At 42.9% G+C, this 25,704-nt stretch overlaps 1 protein-coding gene across 5 annotated transcripts in view; it reads right to left on the bottom strand.

Annotated features, from left to right (window-relative positions):
* Nucleotides 1-772: 772 nt before the first annotated feature.
* OTUD4 (OTU deubiquitinase 4) overlaps nucleotides 773-25,704 on the bottom strand; it is a 33,485-nt gene continuing 8,553 nt past the window's right edge. For 2 of the 5 annotated variants that reach the window (XM_053252600.1, XM_053252596.1), the window contains exons 5-21: nucleotides 25,408-25,480; nucleotides 23,542-23,623; nucleotides 22,881-23,019; nucleotides 21,270-21,327; nucleotides 20,494-20,611; nucleotides 20,325-20,389; nucleotides 18,938-19,038; nucleotides 17,319-17,440; nucleotides 17,049-17,220; nucleotides 14,032-14,194; nucleotides 11,362-11,494; nucleotides 10,509-10,564; nucleotides 10,327-10,407; nucleotides 7,749-7,884; nucleotides 5,757-6,026; nucleotides 4,015-4,055; nucleotides 773-3,220 (exon numbers count right to left, since the gene is read on the bottom strand). In XM_053252600.1, the coding sequence (XP_053108575.1) occupies nucleotides 2,003-3,220; nucleotides 4,015-4,055; nucleotides 5,757-6,026; nucleotides 7,749-7,884; nucleotides 10,327-10,407; nucleotides 10,509-10,564; nucleotides 11,362-11,494; nucleotides 14,032-14,194; nucleotides 17,049-17,220; nucleotides 17,319-17,440; nucleotides 18,938-19,038; nucleotides 20,325-20,389; nucleotides 20,494-20,611; nucleotides 21,270-21,327; nucleotides 22,881-23,019; nucleotides 23,542-23,623; nucleotides 25,408-25,480 (3,028 nt within the window). In that variant the 3' untranslated portion in view covers nucleotides 773-2,002. The remainder of the gene's footprint in view (nucleotides 3,221-4,014; nucleotides 4,056-5,756; nucleotides 6,027-7,748; nucleotides 7,885-10,326; nucleotides 10,408-10,508; nucleotides 10,565-11,361; nucleotides 11,495-14,031; nucleotides 14,195-17,048; nucleotides 17,221-17,318; nucleotides 17,441-18,937; nucleotides 19,039-20,324; nucleotides 20,390-20,493; nucleotides 20,612-21,269; nucleotides 21,328-22,880; nucleotides 23,020-23,541; nucleotides 23,624-25,407; nucleotides 25,481-25,704) is intronic. The other 3 variants (XM_053252599.1, XM_053252597.1, XM_053252598.1) reach the window with 3 other exon arrangements.

A 25,704-nucleotide genomic window follows, 5' to 3' on the forward strand; every position in this document is an offset into this window, starting at 1 on the left:
ACTATTTTTTCAAGCAGGGGCCACTTTGGTTTAAAAAAAAAAAATCCAGTGCAAGAGCCATTTCCCACTGTGCATCTGTGCTGCACTTTCCTCAGCACTGGGCAGTCAAGTCCTAGCACCATCAGACTGCTGGGAGATGTCACCCTTCCCAGCATTTTCCCCATAGAGTTCTATGGGGAAAGCAATCTACCCAGTGCTCTATACATACATTCCAAGGTGGGGCCACACCTCAAGGAGGACCTTTTCTCAAAGGCACCCCACCAGCTCAGTACTACATAGTGGGTATGGCCACATTTTGCTTTGCAAGGAGAAACACTGGGATTCTCAAGGTTGGTCCCCCAGATGTTCTTGGACTACAACTTCCATAATCCCCTTTGGTTGGTGATTATGGGAGTTGAAGTCCAAGAACATCTGGGGACCCAACCTTGAGAATACCTGGCTAGAGAGTTTGTGCTCAAGACTGCAAGCAAGCCAAAACTTGATTTATTAAAGGTACTTCTTCTTAAACAGCCATGGTAGCACCTGGGAGACAGCTACCCTTCTCATGGGGTAGAAAGCAACACACAGAGCCTTACTACTATAGTGTGGTGTTTGTTTGGTCTTTATTTTTGACATGTAGGTACCAGCACTGTTTTAGTCATTGTGTGTGAGCAACTAATTTGGGCTGCAAAGTGACTTATCAGCTTTGTAGCCCAGAGTGATAGTCAGAAATAGGTAAGGGGCTATATGCTTGAGCTGAAGATGAACAAGCCATTCATACCATGTAGAAAAATTCAGTAGGGCAAACTTTAATTTGAAGTAGGTAACAGGCAGCTGAAGGGAATTCAAATAGTCTCACTCAGTCTCTTGGACATGAATAAAAAGTAACCTTTTACATTGATATATACAGACAAATATATACAGCTGTATTTTATAGAGCAAAATGAGTATATTGCAGTGCTTTGCAAGGCTGGATGAAGAAAGCAATCCGACAGTATTAAAGTAAGGTAGAAGTCTCCCTATTCCATAAGATAGATAATCATACTTTAAAAACTTACAGCAAGGTGTGTTTAATATACACAACAACCAGTCTCAAAGGCTAAAGTAACTCATTACCTACACCTTAAAAAAAAAAAAAACCTGGAACATATATATACAGATGCAACTTAAAGATTATGTATCTTAAACCAAGTATTTAGGGATTTGTCAGTGCAAAAGTTCTATTGTAACAGATGCAAAACTATTTTGAAAATGCACAGCATCTACTTTTGATTTATATACATAGTTGGCATAGGCACCATTACAGTCATACCAGTGTTAAGACTGTCTGGAATTCACCACTGGACTGAATTTCCTATCAGTTTACACACAGGTATTCTTGATTGCTTTGACTAATTCAAGAAATGCTTTATAAAATTAAAAAATATACCCCTGTGAATAAAACACTATAAAGCATCTAAGACAAAAAGATAGTTAACTAACATCTGTGATATTTCATAGAAGCAAACACACAATCACACATTCAAGTTTCACAAGGTTTTGAGATGAAGGCCTTTGGATCGGAAGCACATCAACAGTCCAGGAAGCCAAGAGTTCTTGAAGCACAGCTTAGACTCAAGATACAGTATGCTAGGATAGACATTCTATTTGGTGCAACATTCTTCATTGTAATGTGTCAAATACTCCACTGCAGTGTTTTCATTGTAGCCATATTTGTTTGTTTTTGTTCTACCACAAACTCAAATCTTCTAAGGGGAAAAATAAAGCTCAACACAAAATTTGCATTTTTGTATTTTAAACACAGTAGCTATATAATCTTTAGAATTTAAATAAGCCAAAACAAAGCATTTAACTGCCAAAAAGTTATAACACTTGGGAGATTATTTCCCTCGCCTCACTTCACTGACAGTATAAAAAAGGGCATTCTGGTCTTTAAGGAAAGCAGAAAGAGTGGAAGCCTTTGGGCATTTTAGCTCCATTAGCATTTAGTATGCGTGGTGGAAGTCCTTGAGTGAAGCTACTCTTAAGACAACTGCTGCCCCCGCTGACCATCCCCCATATTTGCTCTTCTTCTCTCCTGCCGATATGGCCTGCCTCTGTAAGTGCGGTTATGGTGGTAGCCCTCATCTCTGTTTCTGGGGAAGGGCCCCTTCCAGGATTCCTCATTTCTTGGGTAGTGGTATCCCCCTCTCCCAGAAGGGTAGCTCCAGTCACTTCTAGGTCTTCTACCACTTCCATACGTTTGATTATAGAACTGCTTTGACCGGCCACTTCTCAGCATATCAGACACTTCACACTCATCTTCAGAACTCTCTTCCCGTGGCTTCTGCACCCTGCGTTCCCCCAAGCCTGTTGACACATTGCTGGCAGCACCAGCTTTGTCTGTATTCTCCTTATGGCTAAGAGCAGCATTTTTCAATTCAGTTTTTGGTAAGTCTCTCACTGCTGATGCTACCACCTGCTTCTTAGTGATCTGGGGCTCTATGGAAGGATTTGGGAGGACAGACTTTGCTTGTGGAACAGGCAGGGCAGCAGTACAAGCCTGCTTCTCCCTAGGCACTCTGGTTGAGGTTTTGTTTAGGGCATTACATTCACTTTTTGCAGTAGTTACAGGGAGAGGTAGGCCTTGGACGTTGCTTTCACTCTTGGCCTTCTGAAGCGACTCGACAGAGCCTGCTGCTGAAACAGGAGAACTGCGCTCCTTCGGCAAGTATGCATCAGCCCTCTTCTCCTCAAGCGGCACAGCAACTTGTCTCACCACTGAGTTTTCTACGTAGCCCTGAACAGGATACCCATACCAAAGGTGAGGAAAGAGAGGTGCAACAGGAACAGGTCCCAAAAACGGATTCTGCCCAAATGGAGGAGGTTGTTGAAACACACTTTTCCCTCCCAGTGACTCGTCATATTCAGCATGAAGCGCTTGGAGAGGGTTCTCTGATTCTACACAGACAAGTCCTTGGCTTTCAGGCACCTGAGCAGTAGGAATGAACAAGGACACAGCTGGAGACATGGCGTCCATCTGTGGACTCTGCCCATTCATTCTAACTTCATTCTGCATAGGAAAGTGTCCATCTGTCTGTGCAGCTTCATGGCCGTTCTGAGTCAAAGGTACCTCTTGCAGCCAAGGGTTGGGAGAATAGACTGGAACTGGCACCTTTGGGTACATTCTACAAGCTGTTAGGCAAGCCTGATGTAGAGGGTACAAGTAAGTGTGTGGAGCCCACATGGGACAGCTGTATGCCTGTAACACCACAAATCACGTCGTTAAGGCTAATCTTTACCATGCCTGAAAGATTTTTTTAAAGTACTCCTTTAACTACATCTCAAGACTATCTAGTTAGCCTATAATTTATTTCATACATTTATATACTGCCTATAGTAAAAAGAGTCTCAAGGCAGTTCACAATCCAATAAATACACATTACAAGTCACATTTTCTCCCTACTGTTAGGCAGCTCAGCAGGACACTTCACTACATGATTAATTCATACCACCAAGAAAAGGGCATGCCCTTAGAACCAATCCCTACCTCTTGGCACACTTTTCTAAATGGGAAAGAATTCCCATCCAGGCCTACTAAACACTCTTTACTGGAGATGGCAGCAACCACCAAATGGTATATATAGGGGGCAATGAAGAGAGATGAAAGACTTGCTTATTGGTGTTGCTTCATTATTTACAGCCAGTAGATGGTGCTATGGTCTCGGAGTCTAATACACCAAGCTGCATATTGTACCTTCAACATCATTCTAAAGGTGACAAATTAGTTCCAAACTAGCTAAAGTCTAACAGATTGTATCAATATGAAGGAGTTGCATAAGAACTTTTTCCCAAACTGCCCAAGTGCATTTGAGCACAGGCCAAATATTTTTAAAGGGCATCGGTCTCAAGACTGGACTTGATGCTTTTGGGTATGGAAGCAAGCTATTCTGTATTCAGCTCTCCAGTACCCGCAAGCCAGTCATTCCATTTCTCCAAAACAACCATGTCTAAAAACTGGTTTTAGGATAGCAAAGTGGAAATATTGATATTTACCTTTACACCAAGATTGAAGAAAAATCTTAAAATATTTTTGTCTAAGAAAGAAAGCAAACATTTTAAAGTATGTTTCAATCCCAACACAAGTTAATACACCCTAACCATTTAGAGCTGTTAAACTGTATCTAAAGCCATGTATACTGGTGCATATAATAGCTGACTGATAGTGTATGACCTGGAGATTAACTACAGCTGTCAATGACCCACTTAAGTAATGAACTGAATCTACTGTATAGAAGATACAATACTGACTATATGTGATCAGAACAGGTAAGGGGATGGTTGGGGAGATAGGGGACCATGAGGCTCTTCTAGTCAACAGTAGTCTCTGTCAACTATACACAATCCTTTTTTCGTTCTCTCCCATATCCCAGTAAATACATGTTGCCATGCACACTGATTCTGGGGGATAAATAGCCATAAGTTCTGCATTCTCCTTTCAAATGCTTGTTTTGGCCTGTCACATACAAAGCTGCCATGTATTCTTAGGGCTGCATGCTTTAATCAGTACACTAATCTCTGTTAATTGATTAAGCTCTGTTAATCAATGGGAGCTAGAGAGAGGTACATCATTGCTGGGTTTTTTGAGGCTTGGTTCTTACTTAAAATGAAAACACACCTTGTCACAAACACACACTTTTTTGGTAACATGCAAATACATTTTATCCAATAACAGATTAGTCAAGAGACACATAGTCCTTATTCTGTACATATTTAATCTCAGCCTTGCTCCAAAGAGCTCAGGGTGGTTCTCTGCATTTTACCCTCACAATCTTCTGTGAGGTAGGTTAGGCTAGTGACAGGACCATCGTCACTGCTAAGCTTGATGGCTGAGCTAGAATTTGAACCCAAGTCTCCCTGGTCCTGATCTGACTAACCTAATCTAAATCTAACCTAACCTAACCTAACGGAAAGTTGTGCCATCAAGTCAGTGTTGACTCCTGGCGACCACAGAGCCATGTGGCTTTATTTATTTGTTAGATTTCTAGACCGCCCTTACAGAATAGCTCAGGACGGTTCACAAATATAATAAAACAGTTAAAATCTATCAGTGATCGGGAATGAAAAGTTTAAAATACAATAACACAGCTAAAAAATAAAACAATTCAAAACCCTTTAAAACAATTTAAAAACCCTGGAAGGCAAGGCCAAAGTTACGGATTTCTGCAGGAAGCACATTCCACAATCTAGGAGTGGCTACAGAGAAGGCCCGCTCTTTGGTAGAATACAGGAGGGGTTTACCATTTCCACCTCCCACACAGTCTGAGATGATGCCTTTCAGCACCTTCCTATATCTCTGCTGCCCGATATAGGTGTTTCCCATAGTCTGGGAAACATACCCACGGGGATTCAAACTGGCAACCTCTTGCTCTCTAGGCAAGTTACTTCTCCACTGTGCCATAAGGTGGGCTAACCACTACATCTAACACATCGCTAAATAATGAAGTTAGTGATTGTCATTTCAGTTGCTGTAACTAATAGAAAACATTAGACAAAGGGAAATCAAATGAAGATTAATTCTTCATCTAACCACAATAATTTCTTCTGATGTAAAAAGGGAAGCTGGTTTATGGGACGAGGATTAGAAGGTTTACAAGAGAATTATGTTTGTCATCACTTTAAAGATCATCAATTTTCACCTCCCCAGTTTTAAAATAAAACTTTGAACACGTACTCCCCACCTAGAGTTTGACATCAAAAACATTCCACTTGAACCATGGTGGAAAGCTGCCACTTACCATTTGGTAGATCCTCCCCCGTGCTGCACAAGGAGTAAGGAGGTGTCATGACTCGCTCCCCCTTTTCATTCAGAGGGAATCCAGGGTACAGTGGGTCCTGGTAAGGATTCAGTGTTTGAGGCATAGGCATTAAAGGCTGGTTAACTGCTTGGAGAGGTACAGGAATGGCAGCAACTGGACTGGATGTCACCTGGGTCTGGGACAGAGAGGAATCTAGACCAGATACTGGAGTTGGTATCACTGTTGAGACTGGCATTTGGGGTGTGACACCTAAGCACAAACACATACAAAACTAGACATGAGAAGCATTCGGAGCAAACACTGGGGGAGGGGTTTAAACATCAAAAAGATAAGACCATAGAAAATAAGACCTGATTTTTGAGGTTGTGGTTCCCACACCTGAAACCAAAAACCTGTCTTTGTTCAGGACTCAGATCTTTAAACCAAACCACTAAAAGGGATCCTAACTTAGAGAAGGAACTCCCATAGCTTCACACACTGAACTATCTCCCAACAAATAAAACTTTTCTACCAACCCAGAGAACTACTCTCAAAGCTGTCACAACCCACATTTATTTATTTATTTATTGTTAAATTTATATACTGCTTTGCATTAAAACAATCTCAAGGCAGACATTCCAAGGTCCTTCTCCTCCACACGAGAATTATTATCGATGTTAAAGCATGAAGCATAGGAAGCTGCGTTCTACCAAGTCAAGACCATTGCTCCATCTAGCTCAGTATTGTCTGCACAGACTGGCAGCAGCCCTCCAAGGTTTCAGGTAGGAGTCTCTCCCAGCCCTACTGGGAGATGCCACTAGGGAGTGAATCTGGAACCTTGTGTATGCAAGCATGCAGATGCTCTTCCACAGAGCTATGGCCCCATCCAAAGGGGAATATCTTGCAGTTCCCAGAAGTAGTCACCCATCCACTTGCAAACCAAGGTGGGCTCTGCTCAACCAAGGGGACAACTCATGCTTGCAACCCTAAAACCAGCTTAAGTCACTTTTAAACTGCTCCCAAAATATACACAATGATTCAGAAATCTAGAGGCAGAACTCCAGAGTGTTCTCAAGAGATCTCGTAGAACTACTATTTCTCAAGGTATCCAGTGAAGGGCTACAACAGTTAAACCAGTTTAAAGCTGGCTTAGAATTTGCAGCGTGGGTATGTCCCAAATGTCAACACAGCGGATCAAATAAGCTGGACCACCATGACTGATGTACAGGGACCACTGAGTATCCACACTGAGCACAAGCAGCAGGTTGTGAAAGGTAGTTTTATAACAAGATCCCCACCGTTCATTAAGATCATCGGGATGGGTCCTTGGAGAAGCTGCTGCCAGTCTGTGTAAACAATACTTAACTTGGCAGACAAATGGTCTGACTCTGTATACAGCACTTTCTCATGTCCTCCTTCAGGTGCCACCAGTTCATCTAGTGGCGACCTGGGATTGGGCCTTCTCAGTTGTCACTCCTGGGCCATGGAATGCACTCCCTGTGGATATGAGATGTTTCTCTTCCTTGGAGGCCTTCAAGAGAGCCTTAAAGACCCATCTTTTTTGGCCTGGCTTTTAATGATATCTAGTTTCAATCTTAATCTGGTTTAAATGAGATTTTTTTAAAAAAATTTAGTTGTTTTAAGATGATGTGTTTTTAATATTAATGTAAACCATCCTGAGCCACTTGAGGAAGGGCGGTATATAAATTGAATGAATCAAATAAGATAAATACAAATAAACTGTAGCACCAGATGACATTTGGTTCCTGTTGCAGCCCAGGGATTCTATAGTCTTCTGCTCCAAAATATGTTGGAAGCACTACAACAGATGTGCTCCTCCTGCTGCCCCCAAACCTCAATCTGGCTTCCACAAGCCATGTACTGAATGCAGGTGAACTCTGCTAACAGTCGCATACCCAGTTCTAAAGCAAGGTGCAATATTACAAGTTCAGTTTTGAGTGAGAAAGACACACACCCCAGCCCCCACCAAACCTGTTGGTCCATAAGCTGGCTCACTTGGCCAGGCTGGCACAATGGTGGGTATAGAAGGCACTGTGGGAGGCAAATGCATCTCAGGAAAGACGGGAGACGGAGTGGAGTTTACATCTTGCAAGCTTTCCTTCAAATTCTGCAAAGGAAGGCATATGGAATGTTAGCAGGCTTGAGAAAGCTAATATTCACCTCTAAGAGCAGGATTTTCTAAAATTCAGCTGAGCAACCACCAACTCATTATACCCTTTTCCTGGAAAGTGAAGCTAATAACGGTGTAGGACGATTCTAAGCACAATTATTCAGGGATCGCTCTTAATTTATTATTTAATTTATAGACCACTGGACTCCAAAGGCAACAGGCGGTTCCAAAAAAACCAAAGAAAAACAAAACAAACAGTTAAAAACAGCAATTTAAAAATTTAAAACATTCAGAGATTACTAAAAGCCTGACCGGGGGGCGGGGGGGGGAGGAGGAATGTGTCTTAAGGGCTCTTTTAAAGGCTGACAAAGATGTTAAACTACAAATGTTTATAGGGGAAGTGCATTCCACAGGCGAGGATTAGCTGATCAGCCTAGTTCAACTAATCTTGCTCCCTCATCATAAGCATGCATAGCAGTGTGGCCCATGACTACAAACTTACGAAGAACACAGACTGGTTCTGCTACCTTAACACAGGGGTTCCCAACCGTGGGTCCTTAGATGTTGTTGAACTACAATTCCCATCACCCCCATCCACAATTGCCAACATCTGGGGGCCCAAAATTGGAAACCCCTGTCTTCCAGGAGTATATGACTGATCCTCTCCAACAAGGGTAATAAAGATAGGTCCAAGACACTTCTACTTGTGCTTTCGGTAAGAGTGATCCAGTCAGCAGCTTTCAATGCATAAAAGAAACACTATGGCCTAAGAAAAGCTCTGCTGGGTCTGGTCATGGAGGTCTAATCAAGTGCAGCATCCCAGTTCCAACAGCAGTCAGTCAGATGCCTTTAGGAACAGGGCATGGGCATAAGAGTATCATATTTATCTAAACAGGTTCTAGTTATAACCTATAAAGCCCTAAACGGCTTGGGCCCTGGGTATTTAAGAGAACATCTTCTTCTTTATGAGCCCCACTGCCCACTGAGGTCATCTGGAAAGGTCCGTCTCCAGTTGCCGCCAGCTCAGCTAGTGGCCACATGGGGACGGGCCTTCTCGACTGCTGCCCCGAGACTGTGGAATGCACTCCCTACTGAAATATGATCCTCTCCATCTCTGGCAATTTTTAAAAAGCACTTGAAAACCCACCTCTTCACCCAAGCTTTTTCAGCTTTTTAGATTTTGAAGTTTTAATCTGTTTTGACTTTTAAATTGCCTAAATTGTTTTAAGATTTTTGTGTATGTTTTAACTTGTTTCATGTTATTGTTAACCGCCCAGAGACGAAGGTTTGGGGCGCTGTACATATTTGACAAACAAACAAACTTTGAATTTAAGACAACCCCCTTAAAAATATACAGGTTATAGCTGTTTTTACCTAAAAGATGACAGACAGACACAGACACAGACACACCCACCCGCCAATTTCTAACTTGGAAAAAACCCTAGAATTGAATTCAGGTAGATATAGCTAACAGCCCACCCACACTATTGGCTGCCAGCAACTATATTCCAAGGTGTAGGACTTTGGACTTAAGACCCCAGTTGACTATCACAGGTGATTGAACTAATACTTCATACTGACTAGATCAGCACGCATGAATTCAAGACAGGGGTGTATCTATAATTGAGCAAATGGGTTCAAAGAACCTGGGAGGGGCCCAGCTCCACTCCTCCCTATTTTCTTCATTCTCTCCCTCCCCCTGAAAGGCCTCCCAGGAGAGGGGTGAACACAAGCCCCCTGTCCCCTAACTACACCCCTGATTCAAGTGGATTTCATCACTGGGCAGTTCTGTAGTTGCCAGTCGTAATAATCAAGTAGAATATTATTTTTTTAATTTATGTTTATATTTATATCCCGCTCTTCTTCCAAGGAGCCCAGAGCAGAGTACACGGTTGTGTTTATCCTTGCAACAACCCTGTGAGATAAGTTAGGCTGAGGGAGGTGATCCCACAGACTCTGCAGTCACCATCAGTTGTACAAACATTACTGTATCTTAAATCAAGCCATCCCACTTTGATGAATGGCACATGCAAGGTAGTCCCCCATAAACTGTGTCCAGGAGACCAGCCTCTGATGGTCTTAAAAGGCAAAGAAGCACCTTTTAAATTGGCAACTTCCTTATAGTTTAGCAGGGAGAGAGCAACTATCCCTGTTCAACTCAGGATAGCAGCCTCCAGTGACTGTTCTTGGTGGCTACCTTGTGCTTTTCAGATTGTGAGCCCCTTAGGGACAGGGAACCAGCTCATTCCTTTTTCTAACTACACCACATTAAGAACTTATTGTTAAAAAGCAATAGATAAACCACCATCCCCCAATCAAGAGGCATCTGGATAAAAGGGATGATGCTGTAATCCAACTCTACGATAAAAAGACAACATGCAACTCTGATCTCTCCACTTAAAAGGGCGACAGAAATTTAAGCATCTCTCTCTCTCTTACTTCTTCAACAGGCTGGGACTGTGCATCCCCATGACTTGAGGGAGGAGACGTGCTGGGATCTCTGGGATCTTCCCCATTGTTCTACAAATCAAAACAGACACAGCTGTTTTATCCGTGTTTCCATTTTGCAAAAGAGTAAGAGGTTCTAGAGGCATCACAGCTCATAACATGTTTTAAGCTACCTCACATATTTTGGGGTCAAGCTTCTGATCCAAGAGGGTCTGCCTGGGATTCGAGTCTGCAACAACAAAAGGCAATACTATTAGTGCTGCCTCAAAGTAAACATAGCTGAAGTCTGAAGACACCATGCTGCATGTCCATGCCATAATGCAGGGGTAGGCAACATGTGGCTGAACTACAGCTCCCATCACCTCCAACCACAATTTATTACAGCTGGGGATGGTGAGAGTTGTAGTTCAGCCACATCTGGAGAGCCACACACTGTCTACCCCTGCCATAACGCGTACATAGAAGGCCATTCAGCATTTTTTCTTTTAAAAATCTCATCAGGTGCTTTCAGTGTTCCCTCTCCACCCATCCACCAATTGCTCCCATACTGCGTACCTTCATAGTATGAAGGTATAACATGTAACACAACAGTCCTAGTCAGACATTATTTAAAGGGATGGTGTACGCAATCATAACACTGAATGCAAGCCTGGAAGTCTTGCCAAGTGCATCGCTCATGCCTCTTCACCGCGCTGCTCATGGAAATCATGGAAGCACCCACCACACCTACAGCATCTCCCTCTGTGGATGAATGCCAGCGTGACCGCGAGCAGTATGGTGAAGTGACTCATAGTTAGGCTGGCATTCACCCACAGAGGGAAGTGCTGTATCTGTGATGGTGGTGGGCGCTTCCATGATCTCCAAGCTCAGCCATGAGCAGCGCAGTGAAGAGGCGTGAGAGACGCACCCAGCAGGACTTCCAGGCCTGCTCTCAATGGTGTGATCATGTACACCATCACTTTAAACAACATCTGAATAGGGCTAAAATGTCAGCCCAAAGTGAAGCTAAGATTGCAGTTCTGATACCTTTCTCCTCTTTGGCTTCCACGTCTTTTCTCTCTTCCTTCTCTTCTTTCAGACTGCTGCTTCTTCTCTCTAGGAGTTTCCTCCGTCCACCATTATCAGAGGTCTGAGTAGCTACCTGAGAGATGGATGGATTCTGAAATAACCAAGTTTCTTTTTTTGGAACCAATAATAAGTGTGTTCAGCATTTTATACGAAGGGCCTGATCATAAAGGTTATAGCCAAGTCCATATCTGAAGTGACAGGTTCACAGATACACAGGCGAGACTGCTACCCGCTCTTGGAGATGGAGTTCCAGTGCAGCGACCTTTCACACCAACTATCCTAATGACCACTAGGGGCATTGGGAGTAGAAGTAGTTAGTGAGGGTCTCCTTACCTGTCCCTGCTTGCCTCTACTCTATGACCCCTGCCTTGACTCCTCAGGTACTTCCTGTAAGGAGTCACAATCCTCTTTCTTTCCTCCTAGAGAGAAGATGGAAACATCTCTCTCTCCCTACCTATTCATTATGTAGCCGATAGATAGGATAGGTCTTCCCTATCTCAAATGTACTTTGCCAATAAGTCAATTTAGTTTAGACTCTACAGCAGTGATTCTCAAACTTGGGTCCTCAGGTGTTATTGGACTTCAACTCCCATAATCCCCAACCAAAGGCCACTGAGGCTGGGGATTATGGGAGTTGAAGTCCAATAACACCTGAGGACCCAAGTTTGAGAATCCCTGCTCTACAGTGATCTTCATGCATGTTACTTAAATGGCTGCAACAACTAAACTCTGTAACTGAAGTGATAGCTTCCTTGGTGCTCGGCTAAATAATCACAAACCCCAACCATCACAAACCCCATCCCTTAGGGGATGGAGCTGCTCTGGGAAGAGCATCTAGGCTCCGAGTTCCTTCTCTGGCAGCATCTCCAAGATAGGGCTGAGAGAGATTCCTGCCTGCAACCACAGAGAAGCCGCTGCCAGTCTGTGAAGACAATACTGAGCTAGATAGACCAGAGGTCTGACTCAGTGTATGGCAGCTAGACTGAATACATGCCAGTTCTTCACAAGAAATTTAAGAAAGCTTCCTGATCCTTACTCAGTGGCAGAGCACCTGCTTGGCGTGCAGAAGGTCCCAGGTTCAAGGCCTGGCTGCTCCAGGTAGGGCTGGGAAAGACGCCTTCCTGAAACTGTGGAGCCTAGATGCTGCCAGTCAGTGCAGACAACACTGAACTAGTTGGACCAATGGTCTCATTCATTATAAGGCAACTTCCTTTATTTCTAGATTCACTTAGCAGTCAATCCCATGAGATTTCCTACTAACTGTGCTGAGGCTGTAGCCTCTACAAATCCTCTTCCTGCTTAAAAAAGAAAAGAAAATGAGCCTAAGTTAAATTCAAGCCTGATTTGGTCCAATCGGCAGTATCATTTCCTGCTATAAAGTCTTCACAACCTTGCCAATACCAAGTATGCAAATCACAACATGAGTCAATGTTTTAAAAAAAGGAAGTGGAGGGTGGGGAGGAGAATCTCTAGCGGCTTCCTACCATTAAATTTACTTTTGACTAGCAGAACGTTCAGAAAGCCTCACATATCCTCACCCTGATTCCATCAAAGTTCTTTATGCCTTTACTATTCATATGGTCTCTACATCTGCATACCAATCATACCAATCACAGTGACAAGGATCCAAAGAGCCATTTTAGAATAGTCCAGCAGAATTTTGCTTTTTTTCTAGTTCCAAAAGTAGTTTTAAGTGGCAGAGAGAGAGAGAGGTAGTGTGCCTTTTATGAAGCAAATCTTAAAGCCGCCCTAGATGCACAAGGTTAGTCTTATGTTGCATTGCATTCTTTTCCCAGTATAGGGACAAAGCCTGGTAACTGCCACACATTGAAGAACAGCTTTTCAGTTCAGGGCAAAAATATAAGAACTTTTTATCTCAATGAACGCTTGAGAAAAGATAGTTTTGACTAAAGGGGATACTAGCCAGAATGAATGGTGAAGTTTTACTGGTTAAAAGCAGGGGGAACCTCTCCATGTCTACAATTCTGTTATCCAATGCTGTTTCCATGAATCGGAGTCTCCTCCCCAATTCTGCATTATAACACCTGATGAAAAAGGTTTGATCTACCTAAAACCTTCCCGTTTCTGGAACAAGTAGGAGCAATTAACTCATTGTAGGAATATATATACATCCATATACATATATTGTGCAGGATGTTTGTGAAGTATAACTGCACTTTTAACTTTAATAGAAAGAGAGACCAAGTAATAATGCTTTCCTATGGGGGCCGGGAGCCACCAAATGGCACAGTGGGGAAATGAGTTGACTAGCAAGCCGTAGGTTGCTGGTTCGAATCCCTGCTGGTATGTTTCCCAGACTATGTATTCTACCAGACTATGGGAAACACCTATATCAGGCATACGATATAGGAAGAAGCTGAAAGGCATCGTCTCATACTGCGCAGGAGATGGCAATGGTAAACCCCCTCCTGTATTCTACCAAAGAAAAACCACAGGGCTCTGTGGGTGCCAGGAGTCAACACCGACTCGACAGCACACTTTACCTTTATGAGGGTGGCCGGCGGGGGGGGGGGGGGGGAGGAAGAACCAGCCAATCAGTGAAAAGGGAAGGATAGCAAAAGGAAAAACAATGCATTATGAAAAGCACTCCATTTCCAATACACATACAGAAAGCGCAGGGAAGGCTTCTTCATCCCCAAACTGAATCTCATAATATGAACGCGTTTCCTCTTCAGCCTGTTTCTCTTGGCTTTCCTTTGGAGAAAGGCCAAAGTAGTCACAATCCTTATTTGTATGGTCAAAATCTTCTGTTCTCTCACGATCCACCTTTCTGCAAAGAGGAAACAAAATTGGTTTTCAGTGACTGAAATGGTAAAAGATAGCAGTCCTTGTAAGTGATTGGGTCCAGTATCCCCTCCCACAAATTATAAAACAAAAATTCTCTTTTGGTCTTGTTTTTAGAAAACAAAGCTAATGTTCTATACTCCCAATTTGATACAGTGGACAAAATGGTTAGTCAGTCAGTCAAAAATACAGTCTATAGAGCAACAAGAATATAAGCTGTCATAAAAGCGCAACTCAAAATATACATGATAACCTCCTGACAAGTACAAATGGTAACTAAAGAATTTTGCTACTTTTTCAGTGACTAACTGATCCTGGGTCACCTTGAGTGGCGCAGCAGGGAAATGCTTGACTAACAAGCAGAAGGTTGCTGGTTTGAATCCCCACTGGTATGTTTCCCAGACTATGGGAACACCTATATCTCATACTGCACCGGAGGAGGCAATGATAAACCCCTCCTGTATTCTACCAAAAGAAAATCACAGGGCTCTGTGGGCGCCAGGAGTCAACATCGACTTGATGGCACACTAGTGATGTGCATGGTCCGGACCAGCACCGAGGGGGGGTCTCCCTTTAAGGGCGGGGGGGTAGAACTTACCCCTCCCGCCGCTCTTCCCCCTCCAGCGCTGTAGCGTTAAGTGAAGTTTTTGGGGCAGCAGCGTTCCTCGCTGGCACCCCTGCCCCCATCGTTGTTTGTAAAGCCGTCGTAAGAGCACTCTTAGAGCAGCACGCATGCGCGTGCGGTGGCGCGCACCTGCCGCCGCCGCACGCCGCCTACATCACACGCACGCTGCGTGTGACGTAGGCGACGCACATGCGTGCTGCTCTAAGAGTGCTCTTACGACAGCTTTACAAACTACGACGGGGCAGGGGCGGAAGCAAGGAACGCTGCCGCCCCAAAAACTTCACTTAACGCTACAGCGCCGGAGGGGGAAGAGCAGCGGGAGGGGTAAGTTCTACCCCCCCCCCCGCCGCCCTTAAAGGGAGACCCCACTCGGTGCCGGACCGGTCCAGAGGCCTCTTACATGGCCTCCGGACTGGTTCATGCACACCCCTATGGCACACTTTACCTTTAACTGATCTTCATTTTAAAAGAGCACAGCAATAAAAAACTTGACAGATCTACCTGCAGATTTGGCTATAAGAAAGTTATCACACATATTGTTATAAAAACAAAACAGGTTAGGAAGCTATTACTTTACTAAATAAGAAGATAACCATAAAGAGTTGCTATCGCCTTGGGCTCACACACACTTGGCTTTCCTGGACAGTATATCAGCCTGAATTTACACCACTGGAACAAGTTCATTCCCACTTTAATAAAGTAAAGTTGTGCCATCAAGTCTGTGTCGACTCCAACAGAAAAAGTGTCTGAACAGCTAAATTGTGACTTCTGGGGCAAATCTGCACATTATCCCTTTTTATTTAAGACAATCATCTGAAGAACAAGAGTGCTGCTACCAGCTTTGCTCTGAAGTGTAGGAGTAACCACCTTTTGACCGAAGTGGAGGAAATTAGCTCAGTTGGTGCAAACCTGAATAAAGCTATGCTGTACATTCAAGATATTGGGGGAGTGGTTGATTAAACTGAAATTTAGGATAGTCTGAAGCAAAGCAACACAGACAAGTGCCTTGAAAACAAAGTTGCTTTATTGAGGGCTAGAAATGGGTACAGGATGATAAAGGTGGTGATTAAGCAAAGATTAGCACCCAGCAGGTTTCTGAAAACTGTCTTCCCATAAGGTGGTTGCTGACTCTTTGGAAATGGCTTAGGTTGTCCCAATACACATTTACCATGCCTTAGTGCTAAGGAAGGAGGAGGGAACAAAGACACATTCATAGCTACCTGCTGTCTAGGTGGGGATCATCCATCCACTTGGATGCCTCTCCCCAAGTGTGCACATAAGGGAGCAAATGCGGGTGCAAGTGTATGTGTAAGAGCAAAATGAATCAGTTTTAATTTGAACCTAATAATTGTGGTTTTTAATCCGACTTTAAAAAAATTAGTTAATGTTATTACTTTTATTGAATCTGTGTCTATCTTATTGTTGTGAGCCGCCCCGAGCAGTAGTGCACTGGAGAGGCGGGGTATAAATATGTTAAATAAATAATAATAATAAATAAATCAAGCCAACCAACCCCACTAACCTCATGGGGAAGAATCTTCTAGTCCAAAACAGGACCCTAGGGCATGAATAAGTGGATACCAACCAAAGGGTTTTGAGCAGTTGTTCCATACAAAGTGTGATTCTGACTCAGCACTGCCTACATCCTGTGGGCCATCACTTAGGTGTTCCCCTTAAACAAAAGGGTTTCTCCACAGGTGTCCTGCTAAAGAGGCAGACTAAAAAAAAAAAAGGGAGGGGGCACACCCCTCTCCATCATGACTCACCCAAAACTACTGCAAAAGGGAGAAAAGGTGTCTTATCTGCAAAGACTCATTAAGTGGGAAGGAAGCTCATTGCCCTTTGTCTCCCTTGGGCACTCTTAGGCTGGTCTGCTCCGACTCTCTAGATGCAATCAGAGAGACATATCCCAGTCCCACTGCAGCCAGGCCAATGACCTGAGGGAATCTGGAAGTGCCTTATCAGGATGATTTGCAACAAGCTGAGACTTCACTTCCTTGTAGGCTAAAATGACCAAGCTTCTGGTCTGGGAATGCATCTAAGTGCACAAACATGGCAAACACAGCAACAGTGCAGAGGCAGAAGTAAGGAAGCTTCCTAGTTAAAATAAATAAATAAATACTCTAGAATATTAAGACTCCATAGATGCAATCTATGAATAGCCTCTAGAATAAATCTCAAGCTCCAAAATGAAGTAGTAATATATTGGATTCACCTTGCAGGCTGCGAGGAATTTCTGCATAAGCTTTTGTGTTCAGGAGAGATTTGCTGGGAATGCATCCCAGGACCGGACACATGATGTTGCCTTGTTCCCTGCAGCCGAGGAGGCAGCGCTGACGGAGTTTTTATTGGTTTGTTTGGATTCTTTGACCCTCTGCATTCTGCATCTGCAACACACATTTCTCCTTAATCACAGGCAGATGGCCTTGCAGTAAAGTCTGTACAATTATATTTTATTTTTAAGTGGAGAAGATAGTAATCTCACCAGTCTGATTTTGCCCATGCGCTGGAGTGGGTCTTTTTATCTTCTTCCCCGGCACAGTGCTCCAGCTTTCCACAGGAGATGCCTGTGGCAGGGGTTTAAGGTTCTTCAAGAAGACTGAATGCCTGCAAAGAAGAGAGTGCCCTAATGTTAGTCATGCTGTAAACTAACAAGTCATAAGAACTTTACAGCTTATTTGCCATCGCCTCAGTGTTCCCTCTTAAGGCATGCACATGCTCACAAGTTTTTTTTATGTCTGCCCAATTAATTTTAGATCCCACTCAGGTTGAATCAGAAAGGCTCCAATCTGAATGCACATGTGCGCACATTGCCTTGATACTGCCGTCCAGAACAAAACTCATTCCACGCACAAATGAAAAAGATTAGAGAACACACCGATAGCCACGACATAGTTATTTTTTACAATAACCCAACAAAATTGGGGGGGGGGGCGCAAAGCTAAGCTTGGATTGTTATAGCCTGGTATTGGAAGACTGGAATACAAACGTGGTCTACTAGCTCCTTATGGAACAAAAGATCCATACGATCCTATGAGTACCAGATCCAATAAACTAGCCATATCACCAGACAGTTGTACATTAGCTGAGCTATTACACCATTTCTTTCTTAGTCATGAATGCAATGAACCATCTCCCAATATCTTACACAAGAAATGTATTAAGAAATCATACAATAATTAGAATCCATAATATGCAATAAGTAGTCCTAACATGAATCGTATATAGTATGTACCCTCTTTAGAAGCAGTAGGATCTAAAAGCAAAAGCTACTCTTTTGCTTCACATCTCTGGCCCACTTGTGAGCACCTGTGACCCTGTCATCAGCCTGCCCTGGCTCCAGCCAAAACCAGTGTCCTCAAGCCCAGCTCTGGGCATTTCAAAACATGTGCCACAGTTCTTTGAAACAGGCAAGATTTTTATTTTTTAAACACCCATTCCTTAACTGATCCTACCTACTACAAAGACAATGGCACATCGGAAATGCCTCCCTGCACACACAGAGGGGAGGTGTAATTTTCAGCAATCTCCCCTTCCCTCTGGAGCCACCGGTATCTCCTGAAAATATGTCCCTGAGGGTCCCAAGTCCCTCAGGGACATCTTTATGGGGGACACAGGTGGGCAGAAGCATACCCTGTGCATAATTCTTAGTTCAGATATAGACCATTATTTAATTCCCCAAATGGTTAACAAAACAGAACTGCACTTCTTTCCAAACACAAAAAGGTCCATTTCTAGCATTAACTATAATGAATTAAAATTCCACAGCAAACAATGGTTTGTATATATCGTTCTTGTACAGGCAAACCCCAGCATTCAAAGACCCAGCATCCGCTGTTTCACGTCTCCGTGGTCAGGTAATTGGCACCCGAGCTTGGTATACGCAACCAAAAACCAGCACACAAAGGGTTACGACTCACATATCAGCAGAAGTGACCTCAGAGATCATTTCACATAAGGATTTGACTAAGCAGAAATGTCAAAGCTCTCCTAGCTGTGTATTTTATTTATTTATTTTTATAGTGTGTGTGTGTGTGTGTGTGTGTGTGTGTGTGTGTGTGTGTGTGTAAAAATAAAAATATATAAAACACTTTGATCACTTACTTGGCACCGAGCTCTTCCACAAAGACAACAATGGGCCCATTCGCAGACTGGACCTCTTGGATGTGAGCATTATAAAATTTTCCACTGGGCTCTAAACGCACCTAAGGAACAATGAAGAAATACATATTTCAACATGAAGGGAAATCTTCTGCAAATTTATCTATCTATCTATCTAATTTTTATACTGCCCAAAACGTGAGTTCTCCATTCTGCCTTGCATGCCTACAAGTCTGCCTGTTAGTGTGTAAAGTCATTTTGCCAACATGGGCAAGAGAGATTCTGTTGGAAAGTCGAGAGAGGAAGGGGCAAGTAAGTCTGTGTTTGATGCACCTGCAAGCTTTTGTCTGCTAAAGAACTCCCTAAACACACTTTCTCCCCCTTTATAATTCCTTGAAGAGAATATCACTTTGTTAGGAAGTCATCAGCGACTTGTGACATCAGCAGCCTTACATCAATCCCCACTGTCACCGTAGACATATATGCATGCCTATATAATATGCATGTCCAACACACCTCACTAAAGAAAACTGAACAACAGTCAGCAAAGTTACTTCTCATTAACGGAAAACCATATTTTGCTACCAAGCTGCTAGTTTGGATGCAGTGCAAACTATGGTTTGTATTAAGCAGGAAGTAACTAAATCTGAGCAAACAAAAGGAGAAGGGAGTATAAGAATCCATAGGACATTTTGATTACTCATGTGGCTGCTTCAGGGATTCTTCCCAGCCTGCTTGATGGAGGAATAGGGTTCAGATGCAATACAAAATGGCTTAGTGTTCTCAGAACACACAATGCCCAAGCATAGGTATGGGTCTGGCTTGGCGCACCCAACAAATAGGCAGCAGGTGCCTGTACACTTCTTCCTCTAAAAATTGGTCAGGGGAGACTATACCACTCCCAACTGGCTCTTATTACCAGGCCAGGAACCATTATCTGTTTACCACAGAGAAAGGAAAGAAGATTAGGTTCTGGGAAGAAATAGGAGGTGCCCCCAAATCCAGCCAGCTCTGTCTTCAAAGGGGCTGCCAACTGGTGGACAGAGAGGAAAGCACCTCCATGTCTGCACTACTGAAGGGGAACAAGCAAGGGAGAAGGACTGAGTCAAGAATAGCAAGAACAAGAGAGGAAGGATAAAGTAGATGCAGATTTGTCCCCCTTTTTCCCCTGAAGAGAGACTGAGTGGAAGTGTGAGCAACTTCTGCCATCACTCCATGCTCAATAAAATCTACCCCTATTCCACTTCTGCCAGGCATGCCCATGGTTGAAGGCAAAATGCTTCTGCTAGGAAAGAGGTGGCAACCCTTTGTGAAAGATTCTTGCAGAAGCACAGGAGAGTGAAGACTGAAAAAGCAGCAAGTGAAATTATTGAAGCTCAATGCTACCTACTTTACATTTATCTCCAACCGAGTATTGCATGCCAGCAGCAATAGAAAAATCTTGTTTTTGCTGTTCTGAAAATACAAAAAAAAAATTGCTATTATATACTATCATGCACATAGAAAAATGCTTGATTCCTTCCCCATCCCAACCCCAACAGAAAAAAATCAGGCCTTACCTCGTTTTGATTGCTGCCAGACTTCATATTCAATATTTTGGTAAACCAACGGATTGAGTGATCTAAGAATGTTTCTTGACAAGGTAGTGGAGGTGGGTTTTCCATTTTTGTGAAACTGCTAGGTAAAGAAGAATCCCAGAACACAATACTCAGAGAAACAGGTGGCCAATATTACATGAATCTGAAACATTTATTCTAGACTGGGAAGAAATGAAAATATCGTCTTTAATATATCAAAATTTAAAATCCAGAACACTGCAACATGCAGACCAGATAAAAACATCTACACGTATAAGATCGTATGCAATACCTGAACAGTATAATATTCATGATAATTAATCAAAAATAGTCAGATATGTCTCTGGTCTGTTGATCAAGTGCGACAACTGCATAGAACACAAACAGTGTATCACTGCTTAGCAACCAGAAGAATTGGGTTTGGTTCTTTTCCTCCCCTGCCCCTCCTTTTCCAACCACATGTTTTATTGTTTGACTAATAGAGCAAGTCATTTCTCTTGCTCAAAAGGTATACTAACAGAGAAACTTAGGCAATTTTAATTTAAAATGCATCTCTTCCAAAAAGACACATAAGCACCCAATGTTCTCTGATTTACACCTTTTGCTGGCAGTGCAAACTCCTACATTTCATAGACAAGTTTAAAATTGCACTTCCAAAAACCCAATGCTAATATCCTTGCATTACAAACTAAATTTTGTAGGCACAGACCTTTATAGCTATTGCAAGAAGCTAACGAATCAATATCAAGATAAAATACCTTCTTACTCACAAGAGGCTTCAATCCATTTGAATTGCTCACTGAAGTGATTTCATTTCTGTGAAGAACAGAAGATACAGAGAGTTTTGAAAGACGAGCAAGATCTTTGTTTTGACTTTCACAATTGCTCGCTCTTCATCTCGGTCATGCAATTAGACCCATATCCCATGAACACTTAACACTTTTGTGAAGTTCTATGCACACTGTTCAGGTCCACTGACTCAGAAGTGAGCAGAGTTCTTTCTCTTTTTTTTCCCATCTGTGTGTGGAATGAGTTTTGTTCTGGGCGGTAGTATCAAGGCAGTGTGTGTGCACATGCATTCAGAGTGGGGCCTTCCTGATTCAACCTGAGTGAGATCTAAAATTAACTGAGTGGACATCGAAAATGTGTGAGCGCATGCACATGCTTTAGAGGGAGAAGTGGAAGTGAGGCCTACTGGTGTCAATGTGCACAGAATCAGGCTTCCTTTAGCTGTTGAACAGCAAATATTGGTCTGTGATGTCATAGCTAAAGCAGCACCCTTTGCTTGCGAGTGGAGCAGCCACCAACCTCTGCTCGATTGAAAATCTATTGTTCTTGCTATTCTTGACTCAGTCCTTCTCCCTTGCTTGTTCCCCTTCAATAGTGCAGACACAGAGGTCCAACAGAACCATCCCAGTACAGGTCTGCACCGAATAATAGGCTCTTGAATCAAATCAAATGGCACATGAACACATGAAGCAGGATTATACCCAAGTCAGACCATTGATTCCTCAAGCTCAGTATTGTCTACACTGACTTGGCAACAACTCTCCAGGGGTTCAGATGGGCTATTTCCCTTTCCTACCTGAAGACACCAAGAACTGAACTTTTTGTGTGCCAAGCATGTGCTCAACAACTGAGCTACAGCCCCTCCTCAATGGCTTTAGGATGCTGGATGGGATTTCTCTATGCTCCTACTACACAAGTGAACACTAGCAGCACTAGCGTGGCAGCACTATCGTGGCAGCAGCAACAGCTGCTACTATTTCTAGTCTATTTCCCGTGCAGAGCTGGATCCTTCGTCAATGTTGAGTCCTTAAGATCATTCTATTCCCTGCTGGAACAAGCACTAGCTCATAGGATCAAGCTATGGAAGCACCTGAAGAACAGAAACCTAAACACCCACAGGTCATGGCCTTCCAAATTGTTAGTTTCTGCAGCAAAATGTAATGCAGCATATGGCTCTTTCGCCATTCTTCTTCCAAAGAGCTCAGAGTTCTGGTTCTCTGCATTCCTTATTTTATCTTCAACATACTCCTGTAGGATAAGCAAGTCTGGTAGATAGGTAGGCCAGTTCAGTGACTAATTAGGGATTTGAACTCAGATCACTCTAATCCTAAGTCTGACACACTAACCACTACAACATGCTGGCTCCTGTACTGCTGCTCAAGAAAAAGGAGAGGCCGCAGTTTTCATATATGTTCTTGAAAATTCTACCTTAAAGTTGCAAAGCAAGAATGTATGAATTCAAGACAACAGCAAAATATACCGTTTCCTCATACAGAAGTTTCACTTCCCACTTCATCATCCCTATTATAGCTGCATATTGCTGTGCTCAATGCATTTTAGCTTTACATTTGCAGACTTACTCTACATCATCATCCTCCAGATCAGATGCTTCACTGTTTCCATCACCATCCCTGGTCACATCAGGAGGGTTCAATTCTTCTAAGGTTTTACTTACATCAACACCGAACACTTTCTCATACAGGATTTCATACAGAATAGCTGGTGGAAGCAATGACAAAAATATTACAAAATGCCCTAGGGTTTAGTAATCTTATTTTCAAGGGTTCCATACATGACATTCTTTTGTAGTATAATGATAGAGCTAGAGATATATTAGTGACATCAAACAGAACGTCTGAAAAGCTAAGCAGCTAATATGCCCCAAAGACCTTTGCAGTGGGCATTAAATAATTTGGTAAAGTAGACCTAGGGTAGAATGCCAAAATCTGTATATTTGGCTTAAATTACTGCTGTTATATACTTTAGAATTCCTAAAAATCCACCTTCTTGGTAAGCTTCAAAACATCTTCAGGACTTTCAATTCTCAGAGAAGCAAAATTCATGATGATTTCAGCAACACATTGACACAGGGTTACCAGGTCACAACCTGGATATTCATATTATGTTTTTAGAATCCTCAACAACTTTTATTATGGTGTTAATTTTTTTCATTCTATCAAGATCATTTTGAATTTTATTCCGGGCTCATTCCAAACCTGATTAACCCACACCAGTACTCACATTGGCAGAGAGCAGCACTGAGAGTATATTGTACAGGGTATACAATATCATAATGACTTCCATTTGAAAAACATAGCAATACCTAAGAAAAAGGGAGCAAAAGATTACTTAATAAACAATGCTAGAAAATCTACAAGCTGACAAAAAAATGAACACTGTCTCTTCATAGCAATACACCACTTGAGCACATAAATTTATGTGTAGATAATTTCATACTTAAAAGTATTCTACAGTTTTTGTTTACTACATATCAAATCAAAGAAGACAGACGACTGGGGGACAGAGCTCAGTGGTAGAGATGTGCATGTCAAAGATCTCCGGTTCAATGCTTACATCTCCAGACAGAGGTGAGAAAGACCTCTTTCTGAAACCCTGAAGAACTGTTGCCAAGCAGTGAATATACAGTAGTGAATACTAACCACTACTACCAAGCAGTAGTGAATACTAACCTAGATGGACTAAAGGTCCAACTCAGTTTAAGGCAACTTCACAAGTTCATAAGTGTGCTTACACAAGTTTGATTAACATCAGACTAAGGGGCAAACCAACAGAGGTGGGAGATCCATGGTCCAAACCTCCTACCTTAAAAGATATTGATAGCAGTCACTGGGGGGGGGGGTGTTGTTTCTGAGATTTGGACTGAAGACACAGCAGTAGGGCAAGAATTACTCTGTCCCTCATGCCATTTTCCTAATCCAGACAACACCTCCAGGAAGAGGAAAAATTACCTCAGGGATTCCCAACCTTGAGTCCCCAGGTGATGTTGGACTACAACCCCCATGATCCCCAAAGGCCATTGTGGCTGAGGACATTTTAATTCAACAACACTGGGGACCCAAAGTTGGGAAGCAATTTTTTCACCATGGGAGAAAACATAAGTTACTTTCCTTCCTCCTTCAGTACCTCCAGGCGGCCATTTTAGATCAGGAAAATGGAAAAAGGATTCACTTCCCTCTTCCCATAGAACCACGTCTCCAATCGCAACACAAACACATAAGCGCTACTAACGTACATATTTCAAATGTGCAAGATCCTAACTGCACACCATGTCTGATTTGTCCCTCATGTTAAGCAGCCTCAGATATTAAAACACACGTCTATTACAGCACCATATTCTCATTTCCAGCTCAGAAGCAGGGTTCCACCACCAACATCCAAGAGGTAGGATATCTTTTTAAAAACATAATGTTTTAAAGAATGGCAACAAGAGCCTAATATATCCTACTAAAATTGTACCAAACCTCCACCTGATGAAGATAGGGCTGGCCCAACTGGACAAACCAACAAAGCAGTTATTCAGGACTGCAAAGGTGCAATTTTCTTGGCACCAATGAAGTGGGAAATGCAAGGGAAACATTCCAGGACCCCTTGCAGTGTCCCAGAGGATGCTGAAATATGCTGCTGTACATGATCCAAGAGCTGATCTTGTGGTAGCAATTGTCCCCTTTGCTAAGCAGAGTCTGCCTTGGTTGCATATGAATAGGAGCCCACATATGAGCATTGTTTGATATTCCCCTTAGGGGATGGGGCCACTCTAGGAAGAGCATCTGAAGTTCCAAGTTCCCTCCCTGGCATCTCCAAGATAGGACTGCGAGAAATTCCTACCTGCGACCTTGGAGAAGCTGCTGCCAGTCTGTGTAGACAATACTGAGCTAGATGGACCAAGGGTCTGACTCAGTATATGGCAGCTGCCTATGTTCCTAACTGGACCCTGGAAGCCTCTGCAACACTGTAAGCAATCTGGGGACATAGATGTTGCACAGGACAATGCAGCAGGAACCTGGGATAGCCAGATATCCTGCACGAGCTCTGCCAAAGCCTCATCACTATCCACCTTCATATCAGAACTGTGAGCATTTGTCTTACCTTGTCAGGAAAGCCATTTTCAGTTACATGTGAAGGAGTGCTGTTTGGTTCCTGATATATTATAAAATCTTTCCTAGAGGAATATGCAAGGGAGGGGAAATGTATAAAGATACAGGTTTTGATAGAACAGGGGTAATTAGCAACAATACCATAACCAAGACTGGCAGAAGAGCATACAATTATCCCCTTAAACTGTAGAGCTGTAGCACATGAACAATGCACTTTGAGGATCCTGCAATCCAAGCACATGGCCAAAATTATAGTGTTTGACAATATGCAAGTTACTGTACAATTCTG

Source organism: Hemicordylus capensis, chromosome 5 (genome assembly GCF_027244095.1).
Source record: "Hemicordylus capensis ecotype Gifberg chromosome 5, rHemCap1.1.pri, whole genome shotgun sequence".
Classification (NCBI taxonomy): Eukaryota; Metazoa; Chordata; class Lepidosauria; order Squamata; family Cordylidae; genus Hemicordylus; species Hemicordylus capensis.